The sequence below is a fragment of the Thunnus albacares genome, chromosome 1, assembly GCF_914725855.1.
Source record: "Thunnus albacares chromosome 1, fThuAlb1.1, whole genome shotgun sequence".
NCBI lineage: Eukaryota > Metazoa > Chordata > Actinopteri > Scombriformes > Scombridae > Thunnus > Thunnus albacares.
In genome coordinates, this window is record NC_058106.1 from 22,287,466 (window position 1) to 22,311,207 (window position 23,742).

The 23,742-nt window shown below is 39.7% G+C and overlaps 1 protein-coding gene across 5 annotated transcripts in view; it reads left to right on the forward strand.

The window, feature by feature from the left end:
- Window positions 1-23,742, forward strand: part of sbf2 (SET binding factor 2) — a 122,463-nt gene that overhangs the window by 39,958 nt on the left and 58,763 nt on the right. For all 5 annotated transcript variants that reach the window (XM_044349858.1, XM_044349866.1, XM_044349838.1 and 2 more), the window contains 4 exons: window positions 15,025-15,162; window positions 19,202-19,336; window positions 20,071-20,181; window positions 21,288-21,393. In XM_044349858.1, the coding sequence (XP_044205793.1) occupies window positions 15,025-15,162; window positions 19,202-19,336; window positions 20,071-20,181; window positions 21,288-21,393 (490 nt within the window). The remainder of the gene's footprint in view (window positions 1-15,024; window positions 15,163-19,201; window positions 19,337-20,070; window positions 20,182-21,287; window positions 21,394-23,742) is intronic.

Consider the following 23,742-nt stretch of genomic DNA (forward strand, 5'->3'; position numbering starts at 1 on the left):
TCACCAGGAAATGGGAATACACAGGATGGAATGAAGCCACAGTATGCTGTAGAGTGCACATAGATGTAATACAGTAGAAGCTTTACTGAATTCTGTCAGATGAACATAAAGACCTCAGCAGCACAAGGTAAAACAGGAACAGAGAAACAGGACACGTCTTGTTCAGCCTTCTAAGCCTTCTCTAATGCACACAAAAAATAAAAGCAGTTTAATAAACTATGAAACACTATGTAAGAGGAAATGATAAGTTGTTAAGGAGATTATTCTCATTTTAGAAAAGTCAATAGAAACTATTTTTCCCCTTTCAGTACAACCAGGGCAAAAGCTGTTAAAAAACCCAGCACTCACTGTCTGCATTTTCATTTATGTCAGCTGAATGGATTAATAAATAAATATCCAGCAAAATGTTTTACAGTGAGTACAGCATGTGAGCAAATAGGAATTAAATGACATCCTGTCATTCAGTGCTTGTGCATTGTCCAATATTATAAAACAGGCTGTCGAATTTGCTCTCTAATAACGTTGAAAATGTTGAAATTGATGTGAAAATATATCAGTGGAGGAGCAGTGGTTTTAAAATCCATCAGTGATGCAGCAAAAAGAAAGAACAAAAAGTTGTCTTCTTCCTCCATTTTTAACTTACCACTGCTGTCTCTTGTGCCAAATAAAAACACAGCTCTTTCCATGAATGTCATGTCATGTCAGAATAATGCCCTACGGAACATTAACGTAAAGGACATGTATGTATGTATGTATGTATGTGTAGATATATATATAGCTAGCTAGCTACCCTCCATCTTATTGACAATGACAGTGACCAAGTCTTTGGCCAGCGAGGATCTGGACAAAGACATTAGTGAACTGGTGCCAGTAGCCAGATGAACAGGTCTAAGAGCAAAGTTTTGGGACACCCCATCTATCCTGTACATTTCCTCTCTTCTAAAGAGCTGGCTGGCTCTAGACATCCCTGTACTTGGCTACTGGTGAATGCCACTGCTACTAGTAAAAATGTGCTGACTGTTGCTATTACCAGGGCCATGGATGGGTGGAATAACTTGGATTCCTACTCCTAGAAAGTCTGTAAAGCTCTATCAGGCAAAATGTATTATTTGTGGTGTTGAGCAATATAAATAAAACTGGCTTGACTAAGAATCTACATACACATTGCCTTCATATATTTATATAACAAATATATATCCTGTTGTATTCCAGTACAGTCTGATATATGCAGATCTATGTGCCCAGTTTCAGGCATTCTTGTTGCTGTTGAGCTACTTCAACAGGACTTGCCAACAACTTTTTGTTGTAATGGTTCCATTTTGTATTGGCGTTGTAGACATTAAGTGTGCTCCAAACCGCAGTATGCTAAGTTTTCACTTGAGAAAAGGTACCGGGATGTTTTAAATTCTATGGGGAAAATAGTCAGATCCTTTGGAATAGTCTTAACATCTGACAGCATAATAACAGTGTAGTAATACATTACATTGCTGTCATTCATGGACATTGTTAGCTCTCCTAGAAGGAGTATGGGGATCTAAGGATGGCAGTGTTAGTTGGTTGTCAAACCCTGTTAGTGTCTTTGGGTTTGATGAACAGCTTGGCCTCTGACAGCTGGTAGAGGGACTTTTAAACTCTTTCTCTCAGTTAAATTTACCATTATAAAACCATAAGTGTGACTGTATTCTGCATAGTCTTTCACTACATGAGGTGTATTTGTGCTAAACCGTACATTTGCATATCCATAACTCTTAATGGACAGTGTTGACAATGCTTAGCTTTTTAAACCATAACTTACAAACCACCTAGCTACATTGGTGATTTGTTTTTATTTTATGATTTTTGTGTTATATGTGAAGGTAGCCTCATCCTGTCATAGTTGTTTTGTCATTGTCTCCTGCTGAATATACATGTTTTGGTGTCAATATTCACCTATTAACACCATGTGATGTCTAGCATCTCTGTTTATTTTTGAGAAACAACGGTTGAGTGAGAGCCATTTACAGTATACTGTATGTAACCATGACTCCTAACTCTTTACTGGGTCTTGTTCTCGACATTTATGTGTCATATGATCAGAGGATGAACACTGTAACCACTCGGCCACCTGGAACTAAGAGAAATCGAGTACCAGTGTGGCACAACCTGGCACAGTTTTGATGCCTTAAGAGGGAAAGTTTCACTTAATTACAAGTCTAATGCTGTAACTGCTGGACTGTCAGACTACAATCACCCCACAGATCACTGTGTAGGAAAATACAGTGCAGACGACCTCTACTTTTCACAGAACGTGTACAACACATCCTTGTGGAAACACTGCTGTTAGCTGCTATCCATAAACAATGCTTGTAGTGCATTCACATATGATATAATGACTTTGGACAGGGGATGTGAGGTTGGACATCCCTTGTTATTGTTTTAGACCAAAGCCGTATGTAGAGCTCCTGTGGCCTGGTGCCAAAGGGGCGAAGACCGAGAGTCACGTGGGTGCAGCATCCAAGATGGCCGCAAGTTAGAGGAGCTCTCATCCTGCACATGCTAGTTTTTTAGTTATTAGTGTCAAAGTGCATATTTAAGTAATCTAACGCTCATTCAGAATACTTTAATTGCTCAAACAGAATATTTTCGGTCAGGAAAAGGCTTAGAAGACATGGCGACATCGAAATACTTCAAAAGCTCTTCCTGCACGTCTACCCAGAAAAATCCGGCACATGAGGATGAGCACGGTGCAGCTTACGCTCACCTTTCAACCACTAACATGCTGGATAGTCTTGAAAAGCTGTTTGCAGAAATTTCAAAGATGAACGACATGCTGCAGAGTGTTGCAACTGACGTTTCGTCCATTAAACAAGCAACGGCGGAGCTGAATAATACGGTGACGGCCATGCAGGAGAGGCTGGGCAAGCCAGAAGGGCGTATCGCACACCTGGAGGAGACAGCGGAGCAGTTGCTGAATGACAAGGCGAACAAGGATAAACAGACGGAGCAACTGTGGAACCGAGTACAAGCCCTTGAAAACCAAAGCCGGCAAAATAATGTGAGGTTGGTGGGACCAAGGGAGACCCTTGGTACTAATGAGACACTGTTTGAGTGTGTCCGGAAGATTCTTGCAGAGGGTCTCGGTGTTAATCTGACGGGGAGTTGGAGATAGAGAGGGTGCCCAGGCAACTGGCACCGATGCCAAAAATAGATCAGCCCCCAAGACCGGTGCTGATCTGTTTTGAGGCAATCCGCAAAGGATAAGGTGATCAGTGCAGCTAAGGAAAAGCAAGGATTTGTCTGGGGAAAATGTCGTCTATCTGTATTTCCGGACATGTCTAGAGAGCTAGTGCAGAAGAGGAAAGCATTCACACCGGTGAAGTGCAAATTACACAAGCTTGACATCAGGTACACACTGGCTTTCCCCGCAACGCTCCACTTCAAATGGAGAGGAAAAAACGTGAGTTGCAACACTGTTGAAGCCGCGGAGAAAGTCATTAATGAGCAAGGACTAGGAGGAACTGTGGATTGAAATGTAGGCAGTGAGGTGAGCTACTGTTTACACCTAATGTGAGACTATGCATTTTGTACTTAACTGAATGGACCACTGTGCAGGCCAAGGAAAGGCTTCTTTTGACACAGGACGGGCACCGTTGGAGCGGCGTTAATCCCATGGACCTCACGCGTTTTATCCTTTTTTTTTCCTTTTTCTTTTTCAATTATCTTTTTTCTTTCTTCAGCCGCTAAAAATAAAAGAGAGAATCTTACCAGGATCAAAGACTTAGAAAAAGAGATAAAAGATAAGGAATTAGATTTGTCGAAACACTTTTCGGATGGGAAATTTCAAGAACTCTGTAAGCTTAAATACTCTTTACATGAAATTTATAATAAAAAAGCAGAATATGCACTCACCACACAAACTTTTATGTGGGTCGGGAGAAAATGGGTAAATTATTAGCTAGACAGTTAAAGGAAAAAATCTCTGCTAACACCATACCAGTTATAAAACGGGGATGCACAGTTTTTCACTGCTAAAGACATAAATGGAATATTCCAACAATATTATTAGAAGTTATACACATCCTCCATATCTAATAATGCCTCACGAGAAGATATAGGTCAGTTTCTCCTTAACATAGACGTGCCCAAGCTCTCAGCTGGACGGGAATTACCCATAACCGAGGCTGAAATAAGGAAGGCAATTTCTTTAATGGTCTGGTGAAAAATTTGATAAAATGTAAAAATTATCCCCCAAAGTGCCAAAATGTGCTCTATAGCACCACCTATGTATCAAAAATGGCTGCCACGGCCTGTACGAATGTCGTAGAGAGATCGAACCAAAACTCAATTATTCGTCTCATCAAGACCTACAAATCATACGCTGACACCCCTGACCTAAATCCAACAATATGCCCATCAAAGTATGACTTAGCGTCAATTTTAGACCCTCAAGAAACACTATCTCCTCCTAGGGCGTTAATGGTATCGGCTTCAAACTTGAATACATGACTTATGACACTGTGCTGAACAAAAGTTGTTAAAAACTTTGTAATTACTCGAACAATGTAGATATTGTAAGCCCTGAAAGTTGTAGTGCCACATCACACCTTACAATGTAAACCAATGGGGAGGCAATCTCTAGGCATGGACTTTGTGTCAAACAAATTGTTCTGATGTCTGAACTATAAGTCTGACCACTTTGAAACCTGTATCAATGGATTTGCGACGAAATTTCCTACATAAATGTGATTTTTAATGTAGGATTTGGCCAAAGTCATGGGATTTATGAGGATATTTCACAAGAAGAGTGACATTCTCCTCTCCAACTGAGAGGGAGAGAGAGAGAATAGGAGGGGGGGGGGGGTGTGGGAGTTGAATGGAGCTCATTGAGTGAGAATGACAGTTTAGTGATAAAGTGCTGCAGAAAAATAAAATCAAAACTAAAATTTGTAGCTCTGTACTGCAGTTTTTCCTTTATTAGGGCCCAGGCACCTTGTGGTTCGCTCACACTCTCCATTCAAATATATGAGTATTTTTCTGTGTCCAGCTGCAGTTACTTATTGCCTCTACACACCTAACAGTACACATTTCAATCAAACTTTGACCAGGTCAGGTGGGTTAAAAGTCTTTACTTTTCTTTTCTTAATTAGGATATTAATTTCTTTTACACACAAACTCATCAAAAGTTTTCAAATTATTAATTGAAATTTCAGTGAAAGGGCCCAAAACTTGCATAATTTTGATGACACAGGTGTGAGCAAGACAGCCATGTCTCACCCTTCAGAAAATTCTCATCCTCACACCATTGAGATTTGATGTTTCGCCATGACAGAGGGAGTTGCTATAACTTTATTGTACATGCTCCAGTCTGCACCAAACTTTACATGTTTGATAAGAGTCCCGGCGTGAACACGTCTGACAATATTCAGTGATGCAAACTGGCTGAATAGTGCCCCCCTACGAAATTGCAGCAAAGCAGCCCAGCAGCAGGAAAAATAGTGGACAAGTGATGTTTATCTCCTTCTTGCACTGTCTGAAAACAGCCCAGGTCTGGAGACATCTACATGCCCGTGACAGAAGCCCTTCGACTGCACTGCGGCCCGACGTGCGCAAGGGTGCGAAGGCCTGTTCAACACTGCTTGCAGCTTTAATTATTATTAATATTATTATTATTATAATAGGATATGTATTAGTGTGCACATTATTTTTCCTTTCCACTCAGAAGGCTAACTCCTCTTGTCCAGTCCAGTTGTCAGACATTTTTTGGGAAAATAATTGCTTTTCAAGTGTACAGCTTCAAAAAGATGTTTCGCTATGTTTAAGTTGCAGATTTAGACATGTCACCCATTAGTTTATTGTGTGGTTGCCGGAACAGGAAATCTTATATTAACATAAGATTGTATGTACCTGTTATTGTATGAAAACGGCTGCTCTCCTGTTGTTCCAACATAAAACTTTACTTTTTTTTTTTTTTTTACTTTATTTGTGTGAAGCTTTACATGAGAGAAGGCTTTTACTGTGTTTGTATACACTCAACATACTGACGTGTACTGCACAGATTTACTTTTGCTCCTCCCACAGTGTTAATGTTTGGTGAAGAGAGAGGAAAAACTTGCTGTGGTTTTAACTGAGCTGATTAACAGCAGAAGAGAGACTGAGGTTAATGGTGAAACTTTGCCTGGGCCCCCACAAGGCGGTGGAGGAAGCACCTGTTCCCTAGCCAGGTCATTATCAGCCATTATCTTACTGCACTCTAAAGGCCGGGGCTCAGCAGTCTGACGCAGGACAGCCATTGTACTGATCTACAACCTCAGGACAAAGCTGTTTACCCTGCTCTTTCATTCATCACCCCATGTGCTCAGGAGTGTGTTTTGATGTTTTGTGTTTACTTTTTACAGTTGAAATAAAGAACAACCGTGTTTACCCATCCTCAGCCGAAATGGGTAAAAAAAAAAAAAAAGAAGAAAAAAAAGCTGTACCAATGTGGTACTGATCAAAACTGATAAAAAACAGTGGACCAAAACACTCCATGAAAAAATATTTTGAAATCACAAGTAAGTTGAATTTGTGTATGTGGTCAACAACAATGATAAGTGTCCAAAAAATCTGTCTTGTCTGTATTTCTGGTTCAGGGAGGTCTTTTAATATTCTCCTCCAAACTGTCTAAACTTTTCTTGTTGTTTTTTCCAAGTGGAATATGTTTTGCAGGGATTTTTTCCACTTCATAACTGTGCTTACAGCCCCTGTTTAGGATTTAACAATTTTCAACTTTGGTGCCCCCAGTGGTACTATCAAAAAATACATTGTGGCAAACAGCAGTGCGTGCTGCACTAACACATATACAAGCCACAGCCTGCTCACAGTCATACAGATGCAGGTGAAGTGCTCAAAGGCTAAATACAAGCTGCAGGCAGTCTAGCTTTGGAGGCCAGATGTGACGATGACTCTCCTGGGGAGGCATCATGGTTCTTGATAGAACAAAACTTTAATAAAACAGAGGTAGATGACCTATAAGCCACCTATGACCTAAGGAAACACACAAGCACTCACCTGTCAGGCCCTACAGGTTAAAGTTAAAGTTACACTGAAAGTAAAGATTAAAGATGAAAATAGTCAATGTATTGTTTGACTACTACTATGCACTACCACTTTCCTCTACTAGCTTGATTGATTGATTGATTGATTGATTGAATTTATTTGATGATCCAAAACACACAGATGTAAAATAGTTACAGTCAAGGGTTAAATAACAAAAAATCCAAAAAGGCTTGTTTCCACTGTGTATATTTCATACAAAAAATGTCTGTACACTTGTAAGAGTCACTTATTCAAAAGTGGAGGTTAATTATTAAGAGTACTGTATTTGTATTTGTGGTAAAAGATGATTCAGTACTCATTCTTGAAATCACCACTTTGAATTCTGATAAAGCCTTACATTTGTTTCACATCCCCGTCACATATTCAGTAGAAACAAGCCCCCATCCTTCACTTCCACAACCTAAAGTTTAGGTCAGGTAGGAGGACCAAAATAGATAACAGATATGTTTGTGTTTTTCACTGTGGCTGTCACAAAGTGTAGTCGTTGATGTCCATTTTTATTTGTTGCTCTTCCATGTGGAAGTGCGGAGGAATCTTGTTGTCCGTAATTCTCGTACAGTTCACAGGTTACTGGGTTGTTTTTTTGTTTTTTTTATTTAGCATGTATTTTGTTTTGGAACTTATTGAGTCATCCACATGTACCACAATATGTGCTGCACTCAGCAGTAGTCATTGTCACTTATCTACCAATACCTTGGCTATATTCTTAATGGTTTACTTTGCAAAGCCAACTGCACAGTCTTGCCAGATCTCTGTTTAATATAAGACACTTCACAGGAATTGTGAAACTCTGTAGTTATTACACAGCTTTGACCTAACTTTAATCTTGTCTAGAAAGTACAGGGTGATGACAAACTGTCAGGCTATGATTAACCCAGTAGTTCAAGCAGGCATGTTCATACATGAAAGACTGGATCATTCTTCATCAGAAGTCATCGATTGTTATTGCTATAATCCCATAAGCTTCACACAGTTGACCCCGCCGCTGTACTCACTTCAGTTTCGACAGATTCCATAACAGAAATGGGAGAATTTATTGGCTTAAGCTTGTTTTGATACTACTCAAGTGGTTTTCATATCAATTTTACCGCTAGGATCTACTATTAAACTGTGCCGGGAAAATCCATGGACTTTCCTTGGATTCTGAAAGGGAATTTCTCTACTCTTGAGTGTATTTCACAGCAGATTTTTAGCTGAACTATGATTTAACTCCTTTATGCTTGGGAGATATGGTGTTCATTAACCTACTTTGGACATAACTGAGACAGAACAATGTCCATTTCATGTTTCGGACTTCCATGCCAACCGTGAACATCACACAGGCGCTTCAGGTTTGCGGTTGAGAGAGCAGGATGAATTAATCTGACAGTGGATTGATTTAAGAGTAGGAATGTCAAATTCTCCAAAGGGTCTTTTTTTATTTGCCTCTTTAAGCATTTCTGTTTTCAAGTTGCATGTGGTGAACTGGCCGTATGTTTTTAATTTATGCTGTGTTTTGAAATAAACCCAAGTATTCGCCCTAAAGTGAACAAATCTTCCCGAGGGATGTGGGGGAAATGGGGGGTTCTGCTGAGTTGTCTTATGAGTTTGATGGGCTGTGCGTGGCTAAAAAAAATGACTCTTTATATTTGTGCTATAAATAAACTCCATGCTAGCTTTTTTCTCTGGTGTAACATTTCCTACACATATGGCATTTATGAAGCTTGAAAAGCTGTGTACAGTACAGTTTTCAATTTTGCTAGATGACTCTTCCTGTCCTGCCTGACTAGACATTTTTTTTTATTACTGTGGTCCAGTTCATCATGGCCATCTAAAAATATCTATCTCTAAAATGAACCATGTGTGCCTGGTATTGCATAATAGATCAGCAAAGGGAAACCAGGAGTGTTGGTGACAGCAGGGAAGCTGAGATGAGAAATGAGAGTAGAGGGGAGATGCCACCTTAGGGTAGCTGAGTGATGGAGCTTAGCTTTGGCATAGTGAATTAACTCACTGCAACTGCTAGAGAGTGTTTGGATAACAGGTCTATTACAGTCATTTTGTTGACAAGTTTGTTTCTTGTATTCATCACGTTGACCTTGAGCAAAGGAGATGGGTGAGGAGGGAGGGAGGGGGGGGGGTTGAAACACATGCATGTTTGTGCGCCAAACTGCTCGGCTTCAGCAGCCGTCTCTGGTTGTTTTGTTCACGCTCATCCTGCAGACCTGATAAAGCAGGAGTGCAGGGCAGGCAGCACGCCACTGACCTTCTCACCCCCGGCCAGTCCCTCTCTGGCCCTTGACACCTCGCACTTCACTTTCCGTCATTGTGTTGTCTTCCTGGCATGTGGCTTTTCCAAATGAATGAGGAAAGAACAAGGTAGAAGGAAGAGCATGATGGAAGTACACGATGTAACGCACATCTGTTGCTAAATTTTCCTGAGCATATTGGCTGTTACTTTACATTCAGGTGCAGTTTACAGTTCACCAATACAGATGATAATCTCTTGTTTTTTTTTTTCCAATCAAACATCTTTCCCTTTCGGTGACACTCTTTTTAACATTTGAGATTGTTGGAGCAGCAAGATGTTGATGTTTTTCTTTCATGCAGTTTAAAGTTCCCCCTCCACTCAAAAATGTGTTTTGGATATTGTTATTTAACTTGGATGTATGAGCTTCACTGTGCAGAATGATGTAATAGTAAGAGTTTGACACTTGAGGATTGTTTTCATATTCATCTGCTGAAGAGGGAAAGTTTCTCTGCGCTCACTTTCAATCTGAGTTTAAGGCGTGTACGTACTATGAGCAGGATTTGAGACATCACAACTAGTTTTGCAGCCGATTGTGGTCCAGTATGAAACTCTACAAATGTGATGTTGAAGCTTGAAGGAGAAGATTTTAAGAATTTCTAAGTAGATAATTAAACTTTTTTGTGTCAGAGACAAATTATCATTCAAAGCAGAGTCTTTTTATGTTGTAAAACATACGTGCAGGGGGGCTTCTTGATAATGCACAGATGAGAGGAGACAGTTCAGTCTGCACACATTTTATTGCTGTGCTGAGAAAACATGGAGGAACTTTGGTGCTTGATTTCCTTTGGGTTTGTAACTCAACCAAATTCTGAAATAAGTCCCTCTCTGAAAGGATTTGCGGGATTTAGCTCATTTGTGGTAACGGGAACTCTTTAAAGGGTTTATGACCCTTCGAAGTCTGTTTGTATTTCTCCATGTACAGGAATCTCAAATGTTAGGCTCATAATGAAAACACAGTAAACCTGTTTCCAGTCATATTTCAGCTGCACTATATCAGAAAAAGACAAAGCCACAAGATACCATTCTGTGTGTCTCTTTGTCCTGAGTCATCCTTAGAAATGGCTGCTGCCCCAGTTATATCTGGCCTGGGCCGGCCTGACCAGGCAGTAGTGTCTCGTCACTGTATAAGAATGCAGCCCTGTCCTAATCAGGCAAAGCCTCTGAGTGTTGGGGTGTTTTGTCTTTTTCTTTTTTTTTTATTGGTGCTGCTCCTCGAGCACGCTGTTGTGACGATGCTTAGCAGGTCAGGCTGCAGATCCTGTGTCAGTGACTGAGTAGGTGAATAGTGCAGTTGGGTGGGAGTCAGTCATGCCATGCTGCAGCACATGATGTGATGCAGAGGGTTTAGCTGGAGGGCAGCAATTTACTCGGCTTTGACATCAATACAGCAAGTGTGTCCCAGAGTTCCTTTGTCACTTGACTAAGGTCTAATTTGGGAATAGGAGATGTCCTTTCTCTCTGCTGTGTGTGTGTGTGTGTGTGTGTGTGTGTTTGTGCTGTATAAAGGCTATATTTCCTACGTGTTGACCTTTGCACCTGTTGCACTGCAGTGGATTTCTGTGTCATGCTATAGCTTATTGTACAGTACAGCTTGTGTCTGATACTGTCAGTCAGTGCTTTCGCTAGTTATTCTCTCAGCTTTGCTGCTGAGTGGCAGTTCAGTATCATTCACTTACAGAGACTTGCACAAAGAAAAAAGACCCGAAAAGCTTAAAAGCACTGACATACTGGCTTTTTTCTGTAGGTATTAATGTTTTGCAGAATGACCTTTTGACCATTTTAATATTTTCATCTTTATCTTTATCTTTGTTTCCCCTCTCTGTCATTCATACAGCGTCCTTCATCCTGATCTTAGATTTCAAATCTCTAGCATCACTTCTTAATCCCCTCTGCCTACTAGGACAAGTCTCAGATGTGGTGGCATCTGTGTTTGACTGAATTGCAAGTGACATCATTTTTCAAGTTGGATGTTTAAATACATAATTAGCATAGGCATATTTTCTCTCTCTTTACACTCAGTTGTGCGTAGTTAAATTTAAAATGATAAACAACTTTTGCAGAAAGCTCTGCAGCCCTATGGGTGATTCCCTGCTTTTAATATAATAGTTGCAGTGAAGCAGCACAGAATCTAAAATCAAAACATTCAACCTGGTCCAAATAGTTTATTCACAAACAACAAACACCATATGAGAATACCTTCATGTGGGACGCACACTCAGTTGTTTTAAACATTAAAACTCATAATTAGAGTCATAAGCAGGTAATATTGCATGAAAATATGTTTAAAGCCTCAGCAATGTACTACATGATTAAATAAAGATGCTGTTGGAAGATAAATGGAATCAGCATTTTACTTGACTTTTATTCATTTCATTGAATTTGGTCCCTTTTGTAAAATCCTTACTGGATCCAACTACAACATTCATCTTTTGGTTAGACAGTTGTAAGTATGTAAAATTATGTCAGTAGTCTGTCTGGATGCAACGGTCCCTGAATAAAGTGAAGTTTACTAAACACCGAACTCCCCAAAGTGTCTTTGAACCTGCTCCAGCTCTCAAGTGTCTCTCTGCAGACCTACAGGCAAGATAACAGCTTAAAGGAAACACTGATTTAATATCAGGGAAGTCACTTAATCTTCTCACTTCTCGCTCCTCCACATGCTCTCTGTGTGTCGCTCTGCCTCACAGCTCACACACACACACACACACACACACACACACACACAGGATGTTACATCTCCTGTGATCTTGTTAGGTATGTGGTCCCAAAGGTGTTTATCTCTTTTTTGACAACAATGAATGGCATAGTTGGAATAGTTTAGAACAGGATCACAGTTATCTGCACTTGTCCTTGAGTCCTGTCTGAGTGTGTATGCGCGCACACACAAACACACACACACACACACACACACACACACTCACCGCACCACAATGCAGGTTTAACAGATTTCCTGCAAGCTATTGTATCTGCTGGAGGATGGTGGCATCCTGGTCCAAACCTCCAGGTTGAACAAGCCAAAGCCCCCCTCCCTCCTTTTCCTCTCTTAATTTCCATTCCTCTCCCTACCACTCTCCTTCTCTTCTTCAAGTCTCTCCCTCTCTACTCCTCATCTTTTTCTGCCTCGAGACACGCTACAATACCAGTATATTTGTCTTCGGCTGGTACACAGATCCATCTCCAGTATCCGTCAATCCATCTGTTTGGCCCTCACCCACCCCTCCTTTACCCAATCTCCTCTTTCTTCCTCCATGTGATCTGCTTCGTAACCCCTGAGGAGCAGTCTAAACACCGTTTCAGAGCCAGGCCAGTTGGGCCTCCAGCAAAAACAGAGAGACCAGACACAAACACTTGACTCTCTGACCAAATGCCCGCCTGCCTCCCATAATATTTCCCTCTTCTTTCTCTCCCTGCCACTCTTCATTTTCAGAGTCTGCCTTTCAAAAAATAAAATAATTTTATGATTATTTATTTGTTGAAGACATTAGATATTATCAAATATTCATGTGGAATGAACTTTTTTTTTTTGTCAGTTGTGTCTGACACTGTGTCTATGTTCATCTGTAATATCAGTTTACTGAAAACACTGTATCAGAAAAAGCTTGTGTTTTTCCACACTTACCAGATGTTTTGTGTCAGGATTGGTTATGACTCACGCTGTTGCTTTGGGACTTAAAATTTGTTTGAGATGCTTTTTATTATGGTAACAGTCTTTCTGAGTTTCGGTGCCCACAGTTTACTAAAAATGGCTCAGGTTTTATCAAATTGTTGATTTGTGTGATTCCTAACACCTCGATAAACAAGTCAAGTATTTGGAAATAGTCATATAGGCTATTCCAGGAAAAATTTGTAAGTGCTTGACGTCGTAATATTCGTAATGAGTCTGGATTAAATAGAGACAACAAATAGAGTGCAACACGTCATAGTCTGAAAACTACGCCTACTGTAGGGGAAAACAATCAACCCCATAGTAGGAAAACATTGACTGTATATAAATATGAACAACATGACAGTTCCCCAGAAGTGAAGCCAAAACATCTCGATTGCCCCCTAGCAGCCGGCTGCAGTATATTTCACAAGTCCCTCCCCCTTTCATGTTAGCGGATGGGACATGAGTCAAACTAAAAAATCAAAGTACACGTCAAATACATTTTTCCCAAACATAGTTTCTTTAATTTAAGGTCATTCTAATCACATCAATGTTTTTCCAAGTGCTCATTTTTCTGATAAATTTTCTTTTAATTAGTTATTTGACGATATAAAAACATCATGATTGACAGCTGTGACAGCCGCTCTCAAGCCGGACTCTGCTGTGCAGACTCTGGCTCCAAATGACATCACATAAGCAAGATGGGAATGAGATGTTTTGGCTTCGCTTTTGCAAAGCAGTTGGAAGTGGAGGCACGGTGTCCATATTTATATACAGTCAGTGTATGCAACCAACAGCTGAAATGCTAACAAAATGCCTGTAGTTAGCGAAAAACATTCAATTTCAGCATGTCAAAGGATTATTTTAGCATCCTACGTCTACCAGAGAGGAAAAGGTATATTGACAAACTCAATATTGTTGGTCTATCTCAGTGTCCCTTCTCCTTACCTTGCTTGCTTGCAAACATAGTTCTTCATAGTTTTCTGATTTATCCACATTCCACTATAACAAGTTGCATACTGTCAAAATGCTTTAGTTTAACTTGCAGAAATATAAAACTGACATTTGGATATTTGACTTAGCAGTGACAAAATGCTTGCTGTACATGTAGGCATACTGAGTGTCAAGATCTCACAGTTTTCCCATTCTTCGCTAATGTCTCACATCTTATTGACTGTATCCACTTTTGTCTTCCTAAAGGTTCAGTTTTTCAGTCCGGCAGTTTATAAATATTTTACTCTGGGTTCTTTACCTTGTTGGCAGTGCATCCCACCACACAGCAGCTTTTAGCCATTTTTCTGTTGTTTGCTAGTAGATGTAAGGTACGTTCACGCAATACAAAGTCAATAGAGAGCAATAAATTGTTTTTCCCTTCAGGGTGGGCGGGACTTAATTGCTTAATTTGTGATCACAGGAATATGAAATTTTTGTTTATCAGTCTGAGTTTCAACCTCAATTTCATCTACTGTGCTAAACTGTAATCATCTGGTATGTTGTTTATTCCTAGTTTGTCTTTAACGTTGTCTGTTGAATTCAGTATTTTTCCATTAATCTTATTTGTTAAGATGTTTCCTTTTATGATCAGACAGTTAATGAGCGAAAGCAGTTTGTCCTTTTCAAGGAAAAATAAATACTGAACATGCCACTTCCCGACTCAGATGAGCAAACGCAGTTGCTGTACTGAAACAGGACATCCTGTCTGTACTCTCCATGGGGGTATTAGGAATAGACGGGCTAATATGCTGATGCCCTGTCCGTTTACGGGTTACGGGTACCAGCGGAAAATCACAGTGGACATAATAACCACTTAGCTCTTAAAAATTTTAAATCAACAAACACTGAAAAGTTCATTTCATGATTCAACTTAAAGCAATAGATGCATGTGTCCTCTCATGTATGATGCTTCAAAATGGTTTCTTGTTGCTGCTGTAACACTGTGTATGTATGACCATGCTGTGTGGATTATTCTCTCTGATATTCTCATTTAATGGTATTTTATTGAATACTTTTGCAGTTCTGCCAGCCTGGAGGTTGGAGGCTATACAGGGAGAGGAAAGCACCCACCTTCTTCACTGTTGTGCTGACAGATATCGATTCAGACAGACACTACTGCTCTTGCCTCACTTTCTATGAGGCAGAGGTCAATTTGCAGGTAAGATTGCACTCACACACTTACTCGCACACACACACACACAGTCAATGCTTGGCCAAGCTGAGGGATCCTGCTAAACATGTCCCTTACTATCTTTGTGTGAGTGAGTTTTAAGCACTTAGCTGTGCTGTTTTATTCATACTGTCATTGATTTATTTACTTTCTCTAACTAATATATCACTTTGAGGGTCACAGGGAGATGTAGCTTATCCCAGAATTCACTGGGGTGAAGGTCTAAATCCATCACAGACAATCACAGTCATAACTAAAGACACTTTAAGGGGCAGCAGTTTTAGGACTGTGGGAGTAAATAGGAGCACTAAATGGAGCCCATAAGAATAGAGGAAGGAACGTGTGACCTGCCCACATAACTGTGAGTCATCAGTGCTAGCCACTGAGCCGCCACACTAGCCTCATTAATCCTGATGTAGAGGAATCTGTATCTCCTCCTCATAAGGGCTGGTTATAAGATGGCCACAATGATAATGATGAGTTTTGTCAACCTTCATGATGATCGCGAGGTCACATTCAGCCTTGTGTTTCTCTCTCATGACTCTCGGAAGCCTTCAGGGATGTATTGGTTGGGCAACGGGATGTTTCTCATTTTCTGTTTTCCATTTTAGCCTTATTGTTTTGTTTTTTAAAGTTCTTTGGCACATTTGTAACTTTCAGGAATGTCTGTCGCGTGCGTGATGTCTTCCAGAATTTGAGGCATTAGCAGAAAACAAAAGCCTGCTTGGATCCAGCCTAATAAATAGTGTACTGGATGAGAGGTGCTGATACAAAAGAGAGGATGGACCTGTGCACCTCTTCAGCACTCTTTCATTTGGTTTACCCATGCGTACAAGATTGTGTTAGATTACAGATTAGTAGTCGCAGCATTAATGTGCAAAACCCCATAAATTATTTATTACAATAGATTTGTTTGGATGCGATCATTTTTATACTTATGAATGATCTCGTTAATGTCTCTCACTGCCAAGAGCCCACAGAATACCAGGCTAATTGTTTCACTGTGTTTGCCTTTGTAAGAGGCCTTAAATGACTCCTGTCCCTCTGCCCACTGCGATTTCACATCCTTTCGCATGTGGAAGGCAGTCGTCAATCACATTCCAGTTGGAGCAGCAAAACGAGTTTGAGTTGAATTTGAAAAGCAGCCGTGTATGAGAAATGGATGAGGAGTCACTTTAGTGGAATGCTCAGAGTCAACACTGTAGTGGCGCATCCTCCTCCTTTACTTTACAATTTAAGCTTGTTGTGTGAATCAGACTGTAATTATACAAACATTCCTCTGTTTGCATAACTGGTCACATTTTTCCGCAGTGCTTCAAAAGCATCAGAGGAGGACGGATATAGAGAAAATTGCCACATCAAAGACAGTAAATAACCAAAAATATCCCTGTTGTTGACTGTTATGGGGTCTTTTCAGAAGAGCCTAGTGACAGACTGAATCTCATTGCTTGTCACTGGTTGCACAGTATTGAAACCTTATTCCTCATTGGTCTGTTTTTTATACTCACCCATCAGCTCTGTGGAGAGAATACAAATTGTCATTAACAACAGATTTAGACTTGATTATGGGTTCTAATTTTTAACTGTGTCTTTGTTTACTGTTGTCTAGGGACTGCCAAGGCTATCAGCGAAGGCCAGAAACTTTGTTTTTCACACGTACTACATTTAATGTTTATATCAGGTTCGCAAAGGACGAAATCAAGTCACAGAGAAACTACTTTTGCAGAAGAAGTTCAACCTGATATATTTAGCAGGCATGATAGAAAGGGACTAATACATTTCACTTCACTCATTTTGTGACTTTGGAGGAGTGTAAACATTTGAAATATTTTGCAGCCAGTGACTAAAACATAATCAAATCACATCTGCACAGGGTCTCAAATTTCTCACTTGATCTCAAAATGTTGACTTAAATCAGAATTCCTTCTTCAGTGTCAAGTTCCCACTTCATCAATTAAATTCAATTATTCACAAGATTATTGACCAGGTTGTATAAGTTCCACTGATTAAAACAAACTATGCCTCCAGTAAGGCATCCACACCAGAAGCAGGAAGTTATGCAAAATAAAGTCAGTGCAACCAGTCAGAGAGTGTAGGTTATGACTATTTGAGTAAAACATTAATATCTGACTTTGAAATTTGACATTGAAATTTACACTGTGGATTTTGTTTGAATTGTAACCTTCGCAACACAAGCTATCAGTGAGGTTGTGCTATGCATACTTATAAAACAAAACATGATGCGGACATTAATATATCAGGAAGAGATTCAATCTGTTATACATACACTTGTGTTCGTTTTTTGTTTATTTAGTTTACTTTAAAGCTATTTAAGTTATACTCCTATCTAGAACAGCTTATAATAACTGAGATGTTTATATATTCTAAAAATACATTTTATCAGGAAACACGGATGCTTATATGTATAGTGAATGAGTATATTGGGCGCTCTAACCACAATACCACCTCACTGTTTATGTCAGCCTCACATTCATAATGAGATTAGGCTATATTTGGCCTCGTCCAGACATCACGTTACTGCAAAACAAACAGACATTCCTGGGTTCAGTGTATGGCACTGAAGACCTTTTTGAAAACGTGAGGGTGTTTTAACAATCTTTATTCTCTAAACTGACATCCTTATCTACCCAACTGGATTCCAGAGAGAATCCAGACAGGCGGCAGAAGAATGTATTTTGTCTAATAATTGAACCAAATCCTAAGAATAATGGTGAAATGTTACCCCCATCTGAATGGGATATTTTGATCCCATACTCCTCGGTCCCAAGATACTGAAGCACTTACGGCATGTTTTCACTGCCTGGAGAAATATACTAGATTGTGATAAGGGCTTTAGTTAGGAATGAGCACTGAGGGGTTGGTTTATCAGTGTCCTGATGGACGATCCACAATAGAGACAATTAGATCTAGACTGACACTGTTTCTTGCACAACACATTTGTTGTGACTTTGGGGACACGTAGATATCAAATGGCAAAAATGACAAGACAGTGAGTTGTGTAGTCATGCCTGGCCTTTAACGCCTCATATGTAGCAGTTTTCCTGCAGTAATTGTACTTTTCTAGGTCATTATTTCCTTCTGGTAATGTTTTTTTTGCCTACTATTACAAGCATTAGAATACTAATAAGCCAAACAATTGGATACTTATAATATGTTCTGTTGGGGTCTTTTTTGGATATACACTCTGCACATAAAGTACATTATGTGTGCAATATTCAATAAATTCAATGTATAAGTGGTTTAAGATTAAGGATATTGTTTTAATGGCTAATTGGAAATAATAATAATAATAATCTGCTAGTCAAAATATTTACTAAACATTGTGGAGTTGTTAGCATCTTTGGCATCATCACTGGTATCTGTTTTGCATTTGCTGTGTTAGTACAGTATGTGACTCTTGGAGGGAATCAACATTAATCCCTTAAACTTATTTTGGCTCCTCTCTAAGGAAATCCACTCATCTTTGTGGGCGAGAGCTTTTATTAACTCGATCGTAATTTTAGAATATGTGTTGTGTTCTTTCAGTGGCTCCAGTGGGATGAGCAACTATGTTAAATGGGGAGCGATTGGAGAAGGGGATAATTAACAGCCCAAACTTCCATAAATCTGTATCTCCTCTCTGGGGATAGAAGAGTATTTTTAAGATTTTTTTATGGTCAGAATCTATGACTTTGTCTAACGCAATTAGTTTGAGTCTTTTTTTGTTTGGTAGGAGTAATTAAGCACATTTCCAAGTGTCTTTTACGATGCCATCAATAAACTAAACTAACTAAATTTCAGCATACATTACTTAGTATTATACATTACCACATCAGTTGTTTTTCTGTGGAAAACATGTTGGACACGTACTATAAAACGTGATGAGGTTAAGGCGCACAGTGAATTTACAGGCTAAACCGGGAGCTCAGCGGTGCTGGCATGCTCTGCACTACAGTTCATGGGCTGTAGGCTATGGCACTTTCTTGAACTCTCCAACTGAAATAGCTTCTTTTTTTCAATATTTCAGGGATCAAAGAGTATTGAGGCTGATGGAGATGAAGATGAAGAGGCAGAGGAGGATGGACTGATCCAGCCAGCTCAAGTGTTTGCACCAAAAAGTCTCATTCTCGTGTCCAGGCTGGATTATCCTGAAATATTCCGGGTAATAAGACACCATATGATTAAATCTTCATTAAAAAATATTTTTCTGTCTCGTTTAGAAGAAATACTCCGATTTTTTTTTTCACAAATCAGTGCTTTCATCTTGCATTTCGGAGATGATGCTAATCTACTTTGCGCTGTCTGCCGAGTTTGGTTAAGCATAAGCAAGCATTTCAGTAAAGTAAATGAGACATAGAGGCATAAACACTTCTGATCTTTTCATCGCTGACTGGTAAGTTGATGCTGCAGACTCGCTGTCAGTCATCCCAACAGGGCACACTTTTAGAATAAATTATATTATCAAATCTGAATGTCACAGATGAATCAAACATTGAAATATTGATGAACTTTACCAGTTTGTGATTTCAGGAAGCACTTGGTGAATAATCATACTACTCTCTCGCACCCTGCATGGCAGCCTCTGCCATCAGTGTATGAATGTGTGTCTGAATGGATGAATTTTGGCATGTGTTGTGAAGCACCTTGAGTGGTCGGTACACTAGAAAAGCACTATATAAAAACAGTCCATCTCTGAAAATGTTGTTTGTCACTAAATCTGTAAATATAAGTGACCAATGGTGGTTGCATAAAACAATATATATATCCTGTATTCTGTCACATATTCATGAACTAGTGTGGTCAGTGACACATAAGCTGCAATATTGATGATTACAATATATGAAGTTTGTGTCTGTGTATAATGTCTAAGTTGTATTTCACTTGTTGTCCTACCAGGGATGCTTGGGTCTGATCTACACTGTGTACATCGACAGCCTGACTTTCCCTTTAGAGGGTCTGGTGGCCAATCTCTTTGTATTCCAGGTTCCTGTTGCTGGTGGATCCCAGGTAAGTCTTAACTAAGGCAAAGCATGCTCAAACTACCACAGTCTCTTACAGATCCGCTTTGCTGCTGGAAAAGGTTAAGGTCAATCTATTTCTCCTGTGAAGTGATGGCTGGATGGTGCAGCTACAGGAATGCCTTGTTCAGATGGTGCCAGAGATTGTTGAACAGCCACAGGCCATAATTTTCTAATGCATATTCTTATTTTTTTTCCATAGTGTCACTCTGAGCTAAATACCTCAGTCTATAGTGGGGCAAAAGAGAGCAGACTTATTAAACTGTGTTTATAGCTATTTAGAGGAATACATATTAAAAAAACGTCATTTGGTGGCCAAATGTCAGAAGGTAATACTATGAATGCAGTGAAATAGGCAATAGATTACTAACGTGCACCTTAAAAAAAATCAGGAGGCAAAATGTGTCTCAGTCACGTTGGAAAATAATTGTACACCTTTACCACTGCCACTGTGGAAAAATCCTCATCACTGGTAAAAATTGAGAATTTGTTTTAAACGATTGTTTATGTGCTGTAAGAGGAAAGAATCTGGTATGTTCCCTGTTCCCCAGCAGGACGCCACTTAAAATCCCAACTCCTAAAGTTTGCCTTTAGGCAGAACCTCAGCAGTGGGACAGACAGATTTGTCAAAATAGCACCTAGTTAAACATACAGGTATGTCAGGAATTGTATGAATGGAGATCTTTGATTTTTCACTTGACTGGAGGACTTTTATTTTCTACATCTTAAAAGCCACTACCAGGCTTCCACTTTTCAGTCCTCAGTACCCTATAATATTTCTGTTTAATGGATTCTGTGAAATTGCTGGAGCCGTGTGCTGTACCAGTTATATTTTGGTGAACATGTAATTGAGGTTTTCTTTTCTCTATGACAAGCAAGCCTATTCAAATGGCTAATTCAGCCCTGCAGCTGCGGTGTTTGTGTCACACTGAGCACCATGTGTCTTCTTCATTTAATGCAGCCACAGTACACTCTGCTATAAATCTGAATGGATGAGTGTCATTTGCAGAGCTGCTTTGCCCTGTAGGCACAGTGGCCGTTAGGGTTTTTCCATGACTGTTTTCTGACCTTTGCTGCTTTTGTTTTTCTTTACAGAAGCTGTTTAGCCTGGGAGCAGGAGACAGGCAACTCATCCAGACGCCCCTGAACGACACATTGCCCGTCACATGCAAGAGTGTTGCTCTGCTCTTCCAGCAGCTGGGTGGGTCCAGGCACTTTGATAATTGCTAATTAGTAATCATGATACGGGAAGTTCTGTATTGAGTCAGAACGTGACCTGTTACTGACTGTATTAGTGCCTCGCCATGTTGTTGTATCATTTATTTGTAATTGGTATGACCCTGTTTATTGCATGAACAATAGCTTCCTGCTGCAGGTTGTCACGTCTACACAACACCGCTTTTAAGTTTTAAGACATTTTGAGTGCTGTGTCTGACAGCAAACACTCAAAAGAACATTTCTCTTAATCATATTACTGCCGTCATTTTCTTTCATTCAATTAAGCAGCTTAATGTGTGTGACATATTTTACATTCATGCAGTCTTGATCCTTATCAGATTTTTAGAGGCTCCATTCTACTTTGAAAATCACATGGTGCTAAACTAGAGTGCTGTAGGACTTTAACAATCAGGAGACTTTTGCAACAAGCCATTAAGAACTTGGATTAATTCTACACTGAATGTGTCTGAAGCAAGATTATGTGGTTTTCGCTTTGTCCCATCAGTGTTTCTGTAATTTTGTCTGGGCTACAACAACCACATGATGAAGATTTGATGCACTTTGCTGGTTTCAAGTTGCAGTGTTTGCACAATATGTTCGTACTGTAAACTATTTGAACAGGCAATTCGTGCTTTGTTAGAGATACAAACGTTCCTGATTCACCATGACTCATATATGGAGCAATTCAACTGTGTTTAGAAAGTGCGTCTATCATTTTCCTCAGCCTTTGAAAATGACAGTTTGGCATGATCGGCTATTGCGCGTTATATTTTTAGACTTTCTGGTCATTTTAAAGGAATTAGACTCCTTTTTTAACCCTGTGAGCTGCGAGTGAAACTCAATCTGGTTCACCTGAAATTTGAGTTGTAATAGAAGATTGGCCTTCATCTAGCCTCGTTTGATTAGAAGGATGTGCTTCAAATCAGAGTGCATTAACACCATTCTCTGTTTGAACAGAGTGTACATGGGGGGTACTTACACGATACACATGTAATCAGGGTCATGTGGAAGGCATCTATTTGTAGCCAATCTGCATACACAAAACAAAGCAATCTTTACATAATACCCAACCATGATGTGTCAGTCAGCATAAGTCAGTTCTCATTAGTCAGTACAGAACAAGAAATGCTTTTCAGGATGTGTTGGAAAGTTACTGAATATGTGTCATTGTTCTCAATGCCTGGCAATTATCTTGTCTAGTAAAAGTCATGTCAAGTCATGTTGTAAGAGGTGAAAAGTTTTGTTTAAGCCTTGCCTCAGTTACAATCAGGTCATCTGAGGTCAGTGTTACATGACAGTCTGGTTAATTTTGTTTATTAATAATTGTGGTTAAAGAAACGTGTGATATGATGCTGTATGTGTCCAAGCCTTCTGAAAAAACAGATTTGTGTTTTTGTATAGATATACTGCTTGCACTGCTGTAAAAACTACTGTAAATGGTGCAGTCTGATGACCTTCACCCTCTACTGTATTTCTTTCCACAAGTTTCTAACTAGTTGATGAGAGGTTTGGGCTTTTCCTGCTTGCTCAGCAGAACATGATCATCATTAATGGACTAGTTTGATATTTTAGTTAATATGATAAATGTTCACTTTCGTTGTGAGAGTTAGATGAGATGATGCATATTATACAGAAATCTGAAGCTACATACAGCCAGCAGATGGTTAACTTGACTTAGCATAAAGGCTGGATGCAGGGGGAAACAGCTAGCTCTAAAACCACAGCCTGTCGTTTTCACACGTTTGTTTTTGTACTGATTAAATAAACCAGATATTAGTGAGCTTTAGAGGTGCTGGCAGGCACCAAACTTTTACGTTTGAACAGAGCCAGGCGAGCTGTTTTCCCCCTCTTCCAGTCTTGGATAAGCTAAGCCCTGTCTCCTGGCTGTAGCTTTATATTTATCGTACAGACATGAGAGTGGTATTGATCTTTTCTTCTACCTCTCAGCAAGAAAACGAAATGCTGAAACTATCCCTTTAACAGTGTCATTGTGTTCGTCCGCCCACTTATGATCAGTGCTAATGTTTTGAACTCACAACTATGGACATTTAATGGTGCAGTCTATCTTCTGACCATACAAAGAAAGAAGTGCAGTCATCTGTCTGTTGTCATCCTCCTGCTATTGTAGCAACAAGTAACAGATTGTTAATAACTGGCTGAGTCCTTAATCCCACTTTGATTGGCTATTCATATGATATTTTTTTTTACTGTGTAGAAAGATCAATGAGAGTCAGAGCATACTGAGTAAAAGTGACTGACAGAGTTGGCAGAGTTTATCATTTTTCCACCCTTAATAACTGATTCTTCTGCATGCTGACAGGAAGGCAAATGT